The 17,733-nt window shown below is 41.0% G+C and overlaps 1 protein-coding gene across 3 annotated transcripts in view; it reads left to right on the top strand.

Moving 5' to 3' along the window:
• The window catches only part of PRIMA1 (proline rich membrane anchor 1), an 83,417-nt gene that overhangs the window by 23,392 nt on the left and 42,292 nt on the right, over nucleotides 1-17,733 (top strand). For all 3 annotated transcript variants that reach the window (XR_002466406.3, XM_085580666.1, XM_021541306.4), the window contains exon 3: nucleotides 3,722-3,851. Coding sequence is in view for 2 of the 3 variants with exons in the window: in XM_085580666.1 (XP_085436792.1) it covers nucleotides 3,722-3,851 (130 nt within the window). In the remaining variant the exon portion in view is untranslated. The remainder of the gene's footprint in view (nucleotides 1-3,721; nucleotides 3,852-17,733) is intronic.

Genomic DNA, 17,733 nt, shown 5'->3' with positions numbered 1-17,733 from the left:
ACCACAGGGCTGAAATGGGTTTATTTGATAATTGTATTTATTTAGGCCTGGTGCCATTGGGAGTAGGAGAAGGTGAAAGCCCTCTAAAAGTAAACCTAACCAACATTTGTACTTCATAAATTTTAAGGCCAAGAGATAAAAGGCATTGTACTCATGTGGACTTTCCAGAACCAGAGCATTTTCTTTACTTATTCAAGTCTTATACCGAGTCCAATCTCTTTAGCTGAATTTAGACCTCTTAAAGTAAAAATAAAAAGGCTACCTTAAACTAAGTATTTTGTTTAAATACTCAAACAGAAATTATAGACTATGGTAATGACTAATTATCCTTAATTATTATAATCACCCTATTTCTAATCTAAATATGTTTGTCTCCATTTGTAGTTGAATACATTCCCAAAGTCATTAGCCATTTGTATCAGTATTCATCACCCTATTTTGGGGGGGGGTTAAGAAGGTGGTCACTGTTAAAAACCACATTCTTCCAGCAGTGACTTTCCATTTATAGTTAGATTTTGAGACATACCAGTTCTCTGGCTTTTAACTCAGTTTATGTGTGCCACACTTACTCTGTGTGTAGCTTTATAGTTTCATAACCCCAGCATCACAGAGCACCCTCTGTGGCCAGCCCGGCCAGCCCTCAGCTCTCAGTAGCCCAGCAGGGATGACAAAGGGACTTCTGGCACCCAGGGGTGCCATCCCTGTCCAGATACAGCTCTGTGAGAGACAGCTGCCTGTGGCTTGTGTCTTTACTCAAGGGAAAGGGCACAATTTGGGTCTGAAGTATACAGCTTTTGGGGTTTTAGAATGTGTTGAAAGAGGAGGCACAAACAAGGAGGCAACCAGGAGAATTGCTTTCCTGCACTTCATCAAAGGTGAAGACGATGAAACAACCGGACACTGACATTGTTGTAGGTAGTGTGGGACATCTTCTGCTTGGTGTGTTTTGTAGTGATGTCAGGATCTCCCTGAGGGGTGTTTGGGACCCACATGTGTGCCCTTTCAGGGACTGCCTGTGGAATGCACTGCTGCTCCATGCAACGTGCCAGAGGGTGCTGCAGGTGCCCTCACCCAGGGTCATTTCTCATCACTGAGAGCTCAGTGACACCTGTGGGCTCAGCCCTTCTCAGGTGTGAGTGATAAGCTGGGGTCTGGCAGTCAAGCACACGATGGGGAGCCTCCCCAGCCCCAGCCCAAGGGAGCTGGCACATCAATACCCCCCCAGCACCAAGAGCTCAGTGTGGCACTCACGAGGAGGCTCCTCTCTGAAGATGTGGCTCTTCCCAGCCATGGTGCTGGCTCTTTGGGAAGATCCCTTCTCAGCTGGCGTTTCTAGCTGCACACAGAGGAGTCATCCATGCAGGCCAGGCTCAGCCTTCCCATCATCATAAGGGGATTAAGTGCAGTTCTCATCAGAGGATAATTGTGAGGAGCAATGCATTAAGGACATAGAAATGCAAGGGTATGAGGGCTTTGTGAACATATACTGAGAGGAAGAAAAGCACATGTAACTATGAGCTTATTGAAAAAGAAGTGGACATTTCAAAGGAAAACAAGATTAGCACTGCATTAATAAGGAATAAGAAATATAAAGTAATTTTTATATTTATATGAAAACATAAGCCACTAAGAAACAGCTTGGTAGCTTCCAGCATGATTTCTTGTGCTTCTTTTTGAGTGACCAGTGGGGAAAGGAACTGAGCCAGGTGGATTAGGCATCACTTTCACATTAGCAATTCTTAATTTTTCTGTCATTAATGACTGCATCTAGGAGTAATGTTTACTATTCAATCCCACATATATTTGTTTATTCTCTGTGGAAAAATACTGTGATAAGCCATCAAGGACTACATGGTGTACAGACATGAGACAAGCCTGGCTTTATATCCTGCCTCTGCCACTTGTCAGTCTCATTTTTTGTGCTGAGGAGCAGCCCAGTCTCACCACCATTTTGCTTTCTGACTGGTTTGGTTGATCCTGCCTTTGAAGAAGGACAAGGGCTAGAGAAAGATAGCCCCACTTCTCCCACTTTCTGTGGGCTCATCAAATTTTACATGGCACCTGCTGATCTATGTTTTTCCTTTTACTTCACTGCTCCCTTTTGTATTTTTCAGGACACACCAGGAAGGTAGAGTTAATCTTGACACTGGTGACTCGTTCATGCAAATATTTTGTCATCTTTGAAATGTATTCTATTGTGGAATCTAACAACATTGAAAACTTTCAGAGAATATTAAAATCATTAGCTTTATCAAAACACAACATTTCCATCACCCACTGAAAACAGACTTCTGCAACTAACATAATAATAAAGCAGAAATTCAGTTGCTGGGGCACTCTAGAAGTGAACATAGTCAAAGAGGAAACTTGGAACCACTAGGTAGGTGTCAAGCTGTTGGGTTTATTAGTTTAATTGCTTCTTATAATTCTTTACCTAGTCTTTTCCTAAGGTGCTGCTGTAGATTCCTTGGGGTGAATGTTGCAAACTACTCTATACATCTTGCAATTGGAAGAAATAGGTTTTCTCAGGAATTGTGTAATTCATTATTTAATCTGTTGAGTGATAATATATGGGTAAGTGTATCTTTTCCTAATCAAACACAGGAGACAGAGAAGATGTCAGATCACAATAAATTATACTGGACTGATGACATATTTTAAGGTGTGCAGCTATTTGTGATTTGTATAACTGGACATCCAGAATATCAAATTAAACAATGAGACTCATAAAAGAGCCTTTTGCTATATTTCATTCTCTCACCTACTTAGCTGAGTATATAGATAAAGACGGTCCCATCAACTGATTCATTATTAAATGTCACTTAAGGTGACCAAAGTTCTCATGGAATTTATGTGGTTGCAGAAGCAGTGTTAAGGCTCTCTCCTCCCTCTGCAATACACTGATACTGCTCATGGCATTGGCTGTTACCATCCTTCAGGAAATGTGTCCCCTCAAAGCATGGGAAATAGAAATATAGCCCTGAAGGAAAAATATTTTAACTAAATGTCACCAGATACAGAATATTTCTTGTTTTGAGTGGTACTTAAATAGACAATTCTAGCCCTAAATGTTATAAGAAAAGTATAATAATAATAGCCTATATTTTCACAAGCTAACTTTTCTTAATGTTAACATATCTTGACTACTTGGATTAGAATTCAAAGGTAGTGTAAAGGAAAGTATGATTGTCAACTATAATACTCTGAAAACAATTAGTAAATGTAATAGAACCCATATTCTTTTAAAACAAATCCTCCTTCCTCACTCCAAGGTTACAGTAATATTAGCTACTATACAGATTGGTAGGCACTCCTTTGGCTCCCAACTCACCTCCCCTAATGGTGTTTGAGAACGTGCTCTTAACAGCATAATATCACTCTCTAAAATTAAACCTGATACAGCTGGAGATGGTGAATGCTGAGGAAGAATATGTTTTCCACAGGTAGCAGAGCTGAGCCTTTCTCCTTCGTGCTGAGTACCAGGTTGTAATAACACTGACACAAAGAACTTGATCTGGGGATTGTTACAAGAAATATTTAGTACCAATAAGAGAAATTGATTGCTTGGGGAAAAGAAATAAATGAGTCCTAAATGTGAAATAACATCTTTGCATGTATCTGTGATCCTGATGTAGTGCTACTGCGTGAGTGACTGAAGCATATCTGATAATACCCTATTGGTTTGGGAGAATTAATGTATTTTTCCACTCTCTTTTTACAGCTCCCAAGTCTACCTTTTGTCCCACTGAAGAGACCTGGTGGCCAGGCCTGGTTATTATCATTGCAGTATGCTGCACCACACTAGTGTTTCTCTTTGTAGTTGTCATCATTTGCTACAAAGCCATAAAAAGGTAAGACTCCAGAAGCTTTTACTGTGCTTAGGGCAATGCAGCCCCACAGAGGCTGACCCAAGACTTGTCTCATGATATCATGTTTAGTTTAAAGGCATCCAAAAAGCAAAATGCATCCTGTATGTGTGTTTTCATTGGAAAGTCACTTCATGTACCATACCCTGCCTGTGTAAAGGGTGTAGTTCGATGCAGTCATGGGCATAAGAGAAAAAATAAAAACAGGATAGAACTACATTGTTCAGATTAGTAAGAACTTGCCCAAAGTGAAATTGCTTCAGGTTGCTGGTGAATGTGGAGAGCTTTGGCTTGGCCAAGTGTAGAGGTAGGAAACACTGCACTACTTGTATTTGAACACTACTTAGGGTAACGTTCAAAATTTACATGTGGGATGTGAGATTCTTGGCCCAGGTCCATTTCTAATTTTAGCATTTCAAATTAGTGCAAACTCGTGTAACTCAAAGTCTAGCAATATGTGTAGTTTTTTCATTTGGAGACCATACTTCTAATTTATTATTGCTTCAAAATTATAACCTCCAGATGAAATTCAAAACCTTTCTCTCTTAATGTAAAAGCCTTTGTGAAGCCTATGTACAAGAGTGTGTAATAACCATTTCAGCTCACTGTCTGCAATAGCTGCACTTGCCTAGGCCTTGAGTATTTAGGAAGTATTGATTTCAGTTGCACAGAAAAATATGAGCAAAAATAATTTCTTCAATTAAATAAATTTTTATATTTCTGGTGGAAAACGTCAAAACTTTAACATTTCCATTGTAAGATTCCAAATGCAAGTCCAAAGGGTTGATTTAGAAGATAAAGTAATTTATGGGAATTGTAGGCCAAAAGGATGAAGGTTCATTTCTCCTCTACTGTTTTTAGTATGGCTCTGACAGAACCCCACAGCTGAGTGTTTGTGTTGTCACTGTTTCATTCTGTGAGGGTCTTGGCTGGGAGCTATTAGTATATCCAGGTGACCCAGCCTGCAGCAGAGAATGCCGGATTCCCACCCATAGCTCTCATGAGACACTGCAGTGACATCTGAATCTCAGTTTGGAATATGTGACTATTTTTATCAACTTCATGTTTTCTGAGTGATAATATTTTGGAGTGAGGAAAAAAGGAAAATAAATGAAAACACTTTTCATGAAAAATGTTATGTGCATGCAGTATGATTGAAGACTTTTGTTGAGCCTTAGTGGGGAAATCACAATGGTGAAGCATTGGATATGTTTTGTGGTTGTTGAAAAATTTATTCAGGATTTGAAAGAGTATCAAAAAGGGAGAATTCCATCAAGAAAAGAAAGCCTTTATTTTAGTTCTTATTAAATTTACATTAAGTATTTTTGCTATTCTGGTTTAACTAAAATGAATGTTTATTATTTTGGGGGAGCTGGAAAGCTTTCACTCTAGCAACTGCACTTCAAAAAATTATCTTTGGAGGACTGAGATTGGCATCCAATTGAATTGGTAGCACAGTGCAAAGTCTCACACTTGTAGTTGCTAGTCTACCATTGCTGCTCATTTGTGTTTGTCAACTCACTGCCAAATTGTGAATGATTTGTGTCAAGGCTGCAAAATATTTGTATGAGAGCAGTAACTCTCCAGAGCAACTTGTACCTCATGTGGAATTGCTTTTCAAATCTGCTGTGATGCTGGTAGATGGGAGCCATAGATGGGAGGAACAAAAATTAAATTTAAAGAGACAAATTTAGAGCCGCCTTGCAAAGTTTTGGGGAATTCACATACAATCTCATGGTTAGTTTCAGTGCAAAATAATATTGATACTTGATGAAGACACCCATTATTTGTCAACAGTATGAATATCAACCTATAAGTCAGCTGTTTGAACAGGCATTAGGCTGAGAGAAGAGTGAAAATTCCTCTTAGATCTTCTTATTTTTGACATTCATACTGCTGACAAATGCTAAGCTGAAAACTGCTCAGATGTGGAATGGACAGCTATGAAAGAAAATCGTATTAATTATGATTTTACAGGGTAACTAGAGCATTTCCTTTCATCAATGAGTCCTTGCTAAAACAGTTCAGCTAAAAGAATGCCCTGAAGGGCCTGGCAGCATTCCCCAGTAGTTCAGGTTTCTTGATCCACTGTAAAAGATATCTCTCAATAAATGCTGGGATACAAGATTAGATGTTTCACAAGAAAAGCATCTCTGGCTTCAACACAGTATTATTACATATCATTGAGCTGAATTTGCTTTAGCTAATGTAAGAAATCCTTCACTCTGTTTCTTGCTGGGAGATAGAAGTGACTAGAAAAAAAGTAAGGAGATTAATCTGGGTGATGCTAAAGCCAAGAGTTCCTCCAGTGTGTTCCCAGCTTTGGGCTCCATAACCATGCTCTGCCCTGTCCTTTCTCATACCCTCATCCCACCACCTCTCCTCTGCACTCCTCCTCCTGGGCCCTCCTTCCTGCACATCTCCTGGAACTGGGACTTCTGTCACTGCAGCACCTCTGACAACTCTGTCTCCTACCTCCACTGAAGAGGTGCTGAAGAGTGAAGTTACAGCAGTCCTCTGGTTGTAGGGTGTGACAGGGGTTAAATGCTTTAGTAGGGAGTGCAGGCAGGGATTTATTTGCATTTAGTCTGGCTCTGTTGTATTAATCCCTCACTTTCATAAGAATCAAATTTGGAGTAAAAAGAAAAAGAAAAATCCTATTGAGCTTAAGTTGAAATCTCATTTACTGGTTTCAAAGGGCCAGACCCAGTCAAACTCTCTTATGTCTGCTTTTCTGTAGCAGGAAGAGAGGTAGTGACCTCGAGGTATGATAACTCAACTGTGTTTTTATTCAATCTATATATAAACTGTGTCTTCTGGGGTAGTTTCTTTTCCCTCATAAAAGCTAAAACTTCAGTGTATCACCAACTTTAGGCACTAAGGCAATATGTAATAAAATACAGCCTAGTGGATTGGTGCTTCTTTGTATACCATGACTACCAGAACCAAACAAGTATGCTATTACCTCCATCCCTGCATCTACTGTGGAAATACTCAGGTTCTTCCATATGAAATGGTCATAAGAAATGCTGGAATCAATACCAGTGAATGGATTTGACTTCTCTGGGCCATGAGGGAACTTCCACCAGGTTGCATCCATCAACTTTAATACTCGGATGGGTTGAACTTTTGGGAAGATACATATGGAGTGATAGTTCAAAAGTGCTTCAAGCAACTTCTAAATTTCCTCTGTGTGCTGCTGGTGACTGCAGCATTGGACACTACATGACTGGCACACCAGGTACAGATGTGTGCTGCTGCCCAGGTCAAGCACCAGAGGAGACCACACATGATACTATGTTGTGCTGCAGCATGGTTACATGATAAAACCACCCTCAGTTTGGCTGTGGAGAAATAGCTAATCTTCTGTGGTCTTGGTGTTAGAGGGGTATTTCCACTTTAAAAAAAAAATGTTGTTTTTCTTTTAAAAATCTTTTCCATAGCACATCAGAAAAAAAGTAGCCATAGTCAACACCATCTGTGACATTTGTAGATTTCTAGGACAGGCTTAATCACTGGCTGGGGCTCAGCCTCAGTGTAAGCAGTGAGACTTTTCTATACATTTCATGGATTAAAAAAGTGATCTCACAACCAGTGATTTCTGTAACACATAGAAAGAGCAGATGAATAACTGCTTAAAAATCTAGAATACTTCCAAGTAATTCTCTACCATGTCTTTGTCTGTGAAAACCTGCCATTCTCACTCTTTCCTTAAAAGACTGTAATCAAGAAGTAAAAGCAGGAGGTCTAAAGACGATCCATAAACTAACACAGGGTGGAGAAAACAGATTATTTCAGTATTATGTGATTTTTGGGTTTGGCAAGTGCACCATGAATGCCAGCAGCTCTAACAAACCTTCCTCTGGTGTAAATCAATGCAGATTCAAAATCAATCAGTGGAATTCAATTCATTTTAATCAGCTCTGGAGGTGACTGTCCCTTAAGCTTTTTTTAACATCTGCAAGTACCTCAATAATAGTAAGACACTAAGACTAGAGGGAAGAGAGAAGTAAACACAGTAAAGAGGATTAACGAGAGTTGTTTGGTAAATAAGCAACTGAGATGGGGGAGAGCAGGACATGCAGTGTGTAATCCTATTTCTGCAGCTCACTGTGTGTCAGTGTCTGTGCGGGGAGTAAGATATTTACATAAAAGGGAAAAATAAGTCCTTGGCTCCCTGTATAAAATTCAGATAACAGAGCCATCTGTCAAACCTTGAAGGAGAAAGCAAAGCTGAACATCCTGGTCTTTATGACAAGTGATGTGCCAGCTATTCAACCTATCAGGGAGTGTTTCAGATGGTTTTCAAACATGTGAAAAATATATGCTCAGTATCTCTGGAACATCCCTATAGTTTGAGATGACCCATGAGCAGGTCACTGTGCCTGGTGATGTGGCTCCTTGGTTCTGCTGGATTTCAGGTAGGATGGATCCATCTGTTCTCAGATGTCCTGCAGGGTTTGCTGCCAAAGAGCCCTCCTGCTAGATCAGCAGGGAAAGTGGGCTGATGATAGCCAAGCTTTACATTATATATCTTTTATTCACTGTTCTAACTTTGTGAAACCACTGTTCTGTATGTGTCTCATAGCCTGAGAAAAAGGTACCATAAATGCCTACATAGGCACTTCCTTCAGTAGGTGCTGAGTTCACCTTCAAATAATAATTAAATGGAAGAAAATATTGTACTGAAATAAAATGACAGGTCATATTTAAACTGTCTTAAAATTCATTGCTCAGGTATTTTTAGGGTTCTTAGCATATGTGTATGATTTATGGCCCCTGCAAAGTCTAGTTTCAGAAGCAGGAGCAAGGTTCTGAAATTTGACGTTGTTTAACAAGAGACTTGCAAGGGGAAGACACTGAGATTTTGTTAAGGAGGCCAAGAACTGGCAGTGGGGGCTGTGGTGAGGGTGCCCCATGGTGCAGGGATTTATGTCCCACTAAAAAGGTCGCAGCCCTGCCCTTTTTCCCCAGCCAGTTTTGTACCACTCACTCCCTCAAAGAGCAAGAACTGTCCTCTACATGGTCCTCTCCTATGAGCCACTGAGATTAAGCATGATCTAGTCCAAAATCAGTATTAATTGTAACAAAACAGTGCTGTTTAGCCTGAGCAGAGGAGACAGAATCCTAAAAGTACTTAACTGCTTTGAAGAGCAATTTGCAGCATGACTGATGACAGACAGGTCAAGGTAAATTGAAATTGTTAATCTCTCCGATTCTCCCTGACACATTAGAGGAGTTTGTACTGAAATGGTGCCTTAATTCTGAGCAGGTGAAGGGAAAGACATTAATGACTTCAGAAGATAGAGTGAGATAGTTGGTGGAAAAGATAGGTTTAGAACTACTGTTTGAGTGGGAGATACCCTAAAGGAAGAAGAAGGTCTGTGGGGGCAGATCTCTGTGCCTTTGATGCAATTCATTGATGCCAGACCAGATCAGCTCTGCAAAAGGGATCAGCCCCTACGAAGTGATCGCTAAGAATCATAGAAAGACCCTGGAAATGTTACTGAGGGCATCTGAGGAAAAGGTAGACTTTAATATTTTGGAAAAGTAAGGAAAAGATCTTTGCACTGTGGCCTGATTCCACTGTCTGAATGTTGATGTTTATCAACAACAGGATTAGTTTGTACCACTGAACACCACTGTCCAGGTCTTCTGTCACCTCACCCAAAGCCCAACATCCTCATGTGTTGCTTACCCAGTATGCCTAATCATCTCCCAGTGGTGAATTGACTCCCATCCTTGGAATGAGGCTGTAGATAATTTACTAAAGACAATTTAAATACCCTGAGCAACCAATCTTTCTGCAGGAGATCCCATTTTTTAATTACCAAGAAATGAGTTCATAAAATCACAGGATGATAGAGGTTGGCAGGGACAGCTTAAAAGCATCTAATCCAAACTTCTGCCCTAATAGAGTCAGCTAGAGCAGCTTGCTTATGTCTGTGTCCTGCTGGGTTTTGAATATCTCCATGGATGGAGAGGGGTTTTTTTGTTTCCTTGTGTTCTTTCAAATTTATCACTATTTACTAAACTAAATGTAGCCCTGCTTGATGAAAACTGAGTGCTAATACAAGGAAAATCAATTGTTCTACCAAACAGTATTGAACTCTGGATGTTGGTTGTGCAACAATGTCGAGGGTGGTATTTATGAGACAAGCTGTTGAAGAGCTTTACAGCTTGACCCAAACTCAGTGGAGATGCCAGAGATCTGCTGTATTTATTCTGCTGATTCAGTGGCATCAGTGGGGATTTTGGACAGGGGACTGGTAGTGTGTGCTGCCCGATGTTTTTTGGGTGCATCAAGACGAAGAAGGATTAGTGTAGTTTTTTAAGCAGAATAGCAAAATATTGCAACTACTTGTTAGGCTCTTTTGACAGTTCAAGGGCTGATGAGTGAAGTGGATAAAATAGCCTTTTACTTGGAGAGATGGCTCAGCCAAGTTACATGGGCACTGCTGTGCAGAGCAGTTTGTTTTGCTCTTGTCTGTGCAGAATGTGTTGGTCAGAAAAGCAGAAGGATTTGCTCTCCAGTGCTGTCAGTCTAGGATTTTTATAAGTACTCAATGTTTTTGTAACTGTTTAGGGCAGGATTGCTCTGTCTCTTCTAAGTTATGCAAACTCACAAGTTCTGCTAGGGAGAAAGTTTGTGGTCATAAATGGATAAAATGCTCCACAGTTTCTCATAGCCAGGAACACTGCACTGAAAGCCTCCAAGAGGCTTTAGTCCTTAGCATAAAACAAGTGGTCCACTTTCACAGAAAAGTCTCTTATGGGTCATTTTGCACTTGTTTACTCCTAATTTGTGATATATTGACAAAGGTACCAACAGAAATCTGTAGACAATTATGGTCTGTCCTGTGACAAATTAATTTTTCAGTGTGACCAGAAACAAACTTGCCATTTTTTCTGTTTCTACTGCAGATGAGGGTGCCACATTGAATGGGCAGAAGTCTACCCATACAACCAAGTATTACTGAGAGTTACTGCCTCAGTGCAACTCTGATAGCCATGGGTGGATTTTACACACTTGTGACAGAATATAATGCTCATGCTGGTCTAATTGGTTGCAGCATTCTTGATTTACCCCAACACAAATAGAAGATACAAGTTAATACTAGAGCTTTGAAACATATAGGAGAGATGCAAGACTCACCATGATGTTTTTATTACATTTTTTCCTAATGACAAAGAAATCAATTTTTCTTAGGCATTCTTTTAATTTTTTAGCCAGTCATACTTTTTGCAAGCTGATGTGAGGGTACTTGTGGCTGACCATGTGGGTGAAAAGCCAAACTATGGCTGTGGCATACCCAGCACAGTGTGCAGACACATTTGAATAAACTTTCTGTCTTGATTATCTGGAGTATCTGATTAGGGCCTGCAAGAACCCAGCAGCAGCAGCAGCCTGCAGTCCCTGGGTCAATATTTTTATGACTCAGAAAATTGTACCCATGGTAGTAGGGTGGGGGTGTAGATCCATATTCCCACTCCTTATCGCCCAGAAATTCCCTCTGCACAAAAATTAATCCCATGGAAACCTCCTTGCTGGCCTTATTTCCCCCTTTTGCTTTCTGCAAAGGATTTGCAGTTCATTTTGAGTAAAAGCAATAAAGCCTAATTTCTCCACTGGCTGAACAACTGCAGCTCCTGGTGAGTTGGTTTTGAGGGTCCGAGCTGAAGAGAGATCACATCTCACACTCCCTCACCTTGTTCTGCTGTTTGCTGCCTACAGCTGCATTGTCCAGAGGGAAAAAGCACAGACAGGGTCCCCCTCTGCACATTTGTGACACTCATGGGGTGCACATCAATCACAGCCACACCTGAGCCCCTTGGACCCGTGCTGCCACTGCTCGAGGGGCTGCAGGGTCTGATTTCTGCTACCTCTGTCCTCCTTTCTCCCCAGCCCCTGCACTTAGTGCTCAGTATTTATGGTGCTGCAGGGTTGCTAAGCAGCACACAGCTCCCTGCTCAGAGAGCCTTGCGGCGCAGGTGAGACACGCAGTAGGTCAGTGTGGGCAGAGCTGGATGGCAGAAGATGGTATCTGCTGGGGCGGTCCCTCTCCACAGCACACCTGCCTCACTCTCGCTCCAGAGTCCCCTCCATCAGCAGGCACATGTCCACTCTCTGGTGTGGCTGGGCTGGTTTGTCCATTTTGGAGAGCCATTGGCTAATTAGCCATGTCAGAGAACATTTGTGGGGATGAGCATCATGACATCCGTTCCCCAAGCTAATGCCAGGTGATGGAGTGAACAGAAGGTTATGATGTGTGTAAACAGGTGTATGTAAAGAGTCTGATCCCAGCTGTGTGCTAGGTAGGAGTGAGAAAACAGTGGAAATAGTTCTTCATTCCAGTCTTTGAAAGAGGCCATGGAAAGAGGACCTACGTGGAGAAACTGTGCTGCTTTTAATGTCTGCTTTTTGAGGCAGTGGCATTAAACTTTTTTGAAAGATGTTAATACTCCCAAGCAGTTGGAACTGTAGTTTCTTCCCTTCACTTGCTCTAAGCCCTAAGAAGTGGAGAGTGGCTAAACTCAAATTTTTCCTCAGAAATTGTCCCCAGTTACAATTTTCTAAAGCTGCATAAAACCAAATCTTTGCATAGACATCAAAGTGAGCAGGACTTGCAGGTTTCTCTGCCTCTTCATGGACTTGCCCCATTGCACACCTGGAGCATGAGAAGGCTGGGACCATCCTGTGCAGTCCATGGACATTGTGTTTGCATTTATCCTGCAAAGAGTAGGGTCTGGCTGTGAAGACTCTTCACTGTGAGTGGAGAAAGCCAGAAGCAGTTGCATGAAAAATCAGTGGTCTCAGTCTGGTTGAAGGCAGAGACAGATTGCCTCAAATGCAAAGTGATCTAGACAGCTGCAAAGGTCAGTTGATTTTATGAGTTTTAATTTTCTTCTCAGTTCCTTGCATTTATTTGGGTTGCAGACACTCTTCTTTCAAAGATATTTCTGTAACAGAAGATCTGCAGAGAACTTTTGTTCATCTTGACAGAGATTTATCATACAGTTAAATAATGTTGTGAAATTGTATTTAAATGATTTTGTGAAACAGCAGTAGCTTCATTCTTCATTCCTCCATCATTCAAGTTGTTGCCTATGTTCGACAGTGATGAAATGGCAAGGTAGTTATCTGCATTCAGCAAAAAATCTGGACACAAAGTACCATGATTTGGGGGATGGAAAAGTCAATTGCCTAAAATGCCAGTATCTACAGTCACTTGACCAGTGAGGGGCATACTGTCCTTGAGAGAGAGCAAGAGAGCAGAGAAGAGCAGCCCTTGCTCATCTCCTTTCTCTGTCCCTTATTATTTCAACCCCACATTTTTCTAGCACTGATGCCCATCCTGAGCACAGGCATCAATAGCCATTCATTTTGCAAATATGGTAGGGAATTCCTGTTCTTTTTTCTGTCCCACTTTCTCGTCCAATGGGGACATGTTTTTGTAAGGACACAAATATTTCTGATATTTCTCCAGTTTTCTTAGTTAATGTTTGTTAAGCACTTTGAGTATAGCAAGCTTTGAATAGTGTTCAATCCATTCTGGAAAGCCTAGAGAATTTTAAAGAACTAAGAGAGAGATATAAGTTTGGGCTTCCAATGGTTTTACTGTATTACAGAGTGGCAGATAAGTTTGTTGCCCTCATGCCAGCACCTGTGAGAACATGTATGTCTCAGTTTGGTGGGGCAGATCATACCTAATGCAGTAGAGTTACAAATAATCCCATTTTTGTGGGTGGAGCATACATATTTCCAATCCCAGGCTGGTTCTGCAATGCTTAGCAGAGCATGGAGCATCATGAACTGAGCTCCATGACTGTGCCTTAGCTGCCTGCACTACTCTGCAACAGGGCAGATCTTTGAGGAGCAGGAGTGTGCCCAGCTCATCCCCAAAGGGCACTGAGAGTGCACAGTCCACTGCCAGGCATGGCCATGGCTGTGACCATCCTCCAGACATATTTTGTCTTTGTTCAAAGTGCCTTCATTTCATGCATTTGATGTCTTTTTAATTTTTTAAATTTTTTTTAATCGTGTTTAGTAGCTTTTTGCTGGTATAGACAGCCAGCATTATGAGTTAATTTTTTTACATTAGTCCCATTCATTTTTCTCCTTTTATAATCAAAACATATTGACAGTGTATTCTACACTGAAAAAACCCAATGGATAATGTCATCTGTAATATCCCTCCAGTCAATAAAACCTTTTAAAGATCATTAGAGGGAATGCAAAGAAAGGGTTATTATGTGAGGGGTCACTGAAAGTACTTTTATCAATTATGTCTGTTCATTCTCCAGCATCATAATAATAAAGCTGTTTCTCTTCCTTAATATTGGTTTCATGTAGGAGCATAATTCTGAAGTTAGCTTAATTGAAGAGACTTAGTAGGAAATGGGATTGTATCCATCACCTTTGTCTCCCAGGGACAGATCCTCTTCCTGTGTAACATCAGAACAAATCTTCTTCGAGTCCAACAAAGTCTGTGGAATTACTCTGACTTTGCACTGGTGAAAATAAATGGAGACTAAATTCCAGTTCTTAAATTTCACATGTGGCTCAGCAATCTGCTGTAATTACTTGCAACCTGAACAGTCCAAATCCTCCCTTTAGACATACCCAGAGTGACTGCAGCAGGCTGAGAGAGGTGCACTTCTGCAGAAAGAGATCTGCCCCATGCTTTGCAGCCTGAATGCACCAGCTCAGGGAGCCTCTGAAGTGCTGATGAATGGCTGCCGAGCAGTATGGATTTTTTTTTTCCGTGAGAGAAACACTCAGCAAAGGCTCAATCCATGTACAGAGAAGGGAATTTGAGTGTGAACCATCCCAAAACAGAAATCGCCCACATGCCAGCAGGGTTTAAATATACTCCAGAAACTGCTCAGCTAAAATTGGCTGTGAGACAGAACCAAGTTAGCTGTAAGACACAGCTAACTAATCAAAATGCTCACGTGAACAGTCAGAAAAGAAGCTCTTCTTCAGAGTTAATATCTTGGAACTATGTTAAGCTGTCCTGCAACAAGATTTGCAGAGCTGTGCAAGAAACTTTCTCCTTTTGCATAATTGTCCCAGCACTATGCAGAGAACTTGCACAGATCTTCTCCCCCTCTCTACACAAGACAGACAGAAAAGGTCTGAAGATGTCAAAAATTGTATGATTACTTGCTCTTGTAAATATTTATCATCTGACCACTGGTTCAGTTTGACTAAGATTGAAGTACTCAAGGGTCTCTAGGGAAAGAATGGCCTTTTCTGATTCATAAAAGACTTATTTGTTTTCATAAGGATCAATGCAGCTTGAGGAAGGAGAACTCCATCAAATGTCTAAAACTGAAAAAAACCCAATATACATAGTCCTTTCAAATGCTGCAGGTAATATCATCCAAGATACCTATAACACTTTCTAGTTTGGAAGAGTAAGTAAAAAAATCATATATTGTGATAAAAAGTAATAAACACTGGGACGAGACAGTTTGTTGGTCTTTTAGAGGCTGGACTATTTAGCTAACCTGAGTGGAGATGGAAATATGGGGGATACATGTAAAAGCCTGGGGAGACAAACACTGAGCTGTAATGAGTGTGTTGCTAAAAGTTGTCCAGATGGAGCTGCTTTTTATTATAACTGTAAAACATTTGCTTTGTATGTGGGAGGCAGTAGAGCCAGTAACTTCTTCCTACGAGTAATGAATAGTGTACTGCCTGTTTTCTGGACAGATAGATGGTCCACATATGGCCATTGGCTAATTTAATAGAGAAAAACCAAGGTTCCAGAGAATTTTCATCATTAGGGTTTCTTCTTTGACTTCTGTCTTTACATTGTCAAATAAAATATATCCATACTGATTTTTTTCCTGTGTCTCTGAGACAGTGAAAGGTAGAAGTCAGAATGTGACTCCTTCCATGATTCTGAAGATTTTCAGAGAAGTGTCCTCCTCCAACATTCATTTAAGCCATAGCACCAGGCTGGCCAGCAAGGCTGGTTGTATGTGGCTGCACGCAAATTTAATGGCTGTATTCCTGAAAGCAACTGTTGTCAATGCACTGAGCTCCTCTAGCAGGAGTCCTAGTCACAAACCAGTCTTAGAAAGCAACCTCTCTTGTCCCACCACTTGCTCTCATGGAAAGCGATTCACCTCTGATGACTGATGGCCAGCATGAATCAAACAGTGGTTTGATGAACAAACAGCCTCCATTCATGTTCTTTATGTTCTTATAAACATTCAGATTCTGCAGAGTGATGGTCTAGAAATTGAATAACATGACAAAATATATTCTTCTATTCCTATCTGCTAAATAAGGATGTATTTGAAGTGTGACTGTAGCCCACACATCATCATGTCTGGGCTTCCAGCAGTGATGTCTAGCCTGGAGCTCTCAGCAGAGCTGCCAAAGGTACTGCTAGCATCCTAGCCCTGGAGATGAAGCTGAGTGAAAATAAACTACCCTGAAAATAAAATACCCTGAATCTTGGACAACTTTTTGTAACCCAGAAGGTGCCACTGCAGCTGATCTCTACTGGTATAGAGGTGGCTTAGATATATCTGGGTATTTCTATGTCCCCTGAGGATAGACCAATCCTTATGAAGCAAACGGGTGTGTTGTATGAGACTCAATTTTATTGAAAGTTGTTATCTTTTGTGTGTTGATAGCTAATGAAATATGGTTATGGAGAAGAGCTTTGAGACCACTGCACATATAAGTGAAATAACTCTCTCATTGCCTTCCCCCTTCAGCCACTTTGCCCCAGAGATCAGCAGGCACACACTCAACCCAGCACATGCAGCACCAGAAAAGGGGCTGCCAAATGGAGCTGCCCAGAGAACTTTGTTCAGAAGTGAAACAGCAGTGAGGAGAGAGACAAGCTCTTTAAATGTTACTGAAGGCACCTTCCTGAGAGAAACTGAAAACACAAAGGGATTTTTGGCATGGGCACCCCTTACACTGGCACAGATACAATTGTGCAAAGACAGTACAGAGATGCCTCATAGCTTTCACCTTTGGTAGAATCTGTCAGTACTGATACCCATACAGTGCAATCTTTCATGTATATACATATATAGAGAGAGACTATTGCAGTTGGCTTTTAGAATTTACAATTTTATACCACTGCTCAGCAAAAAGTGAAATTTCACTTTGAACTTCTGAGTACTGGTCATCCCCTCCAACAATGCATGCCAAAAACCCAATCTTTCCTCCTCTAACTATACCTCAAAATAAGAATGACCCTCTATTCCTGTTTGGGAAGAAATAGGATCTGTATTTCCCCAGAGAATAATCCAGGGCAGCAAATCCCCAATTGGAGACAGGTATCTCCTGGCAGTGCTGAGTCAGGTATGGGAACCCCAGAAGGAGGTGAATTTGAGATCCTGTCATGTCTCTGCTGCCAGCCCAAGGTCACTGCTATCTTAATTGGATTTCCTTGGAACCCAGCCTTCCCAGATGCTGGACTGGATGCACTGACACTCAACAAAGACATTGCTATGGAGATAGTTAGTAGAAACAGGTTTGCAACACTCAGGCTGTCTTATGAAATCAGGTTTCATTCTAAACTCTGTCCCTTTTAGGCATGAAGCACCCAGAAGTGTATGAAATGTGGATTGCACTGGGAGTTTTAAACTCTCTTGCAGCTTACTGTTCTGGACAAAACTTCTGTTCTCATGTCAAAGTGATCTTATTCTTCTCAAAGCTTTATTAAGCCTATAATGAGGTGTGATAAAGTCATGATTAAATGTATAGTCTACTCTGGTTTTACTTGATTTTGTCTGAGTAGTCATAGACAGAGATTTTCTGAAGTGTGTACAAATGGGACAGGAGGTGAAGCCCTCTCCTAGTACTCTATCACATAATTGCCTTACAAACAGT

This window comes from Lonchura striata, chromosome 5, assembly GCF_050655825.1.
Source record: "Lonchura striata isolate lonStrDom1 chromosome 5, ASM5065582v1, whole genome shotgun sequence".
In the NCBI taxonomy this organism is placed as follows: domain Eukaryota; kingdom Metazoa; phylum Chordata; class Aves; order Passeriformes; family Estrildidae; genus Lonchura; species Lonchura striata.
Note: the sequence above shows the minus strand (reverse complement) of the source record. Positions and strands in the feature narration are given on the sequence as shown.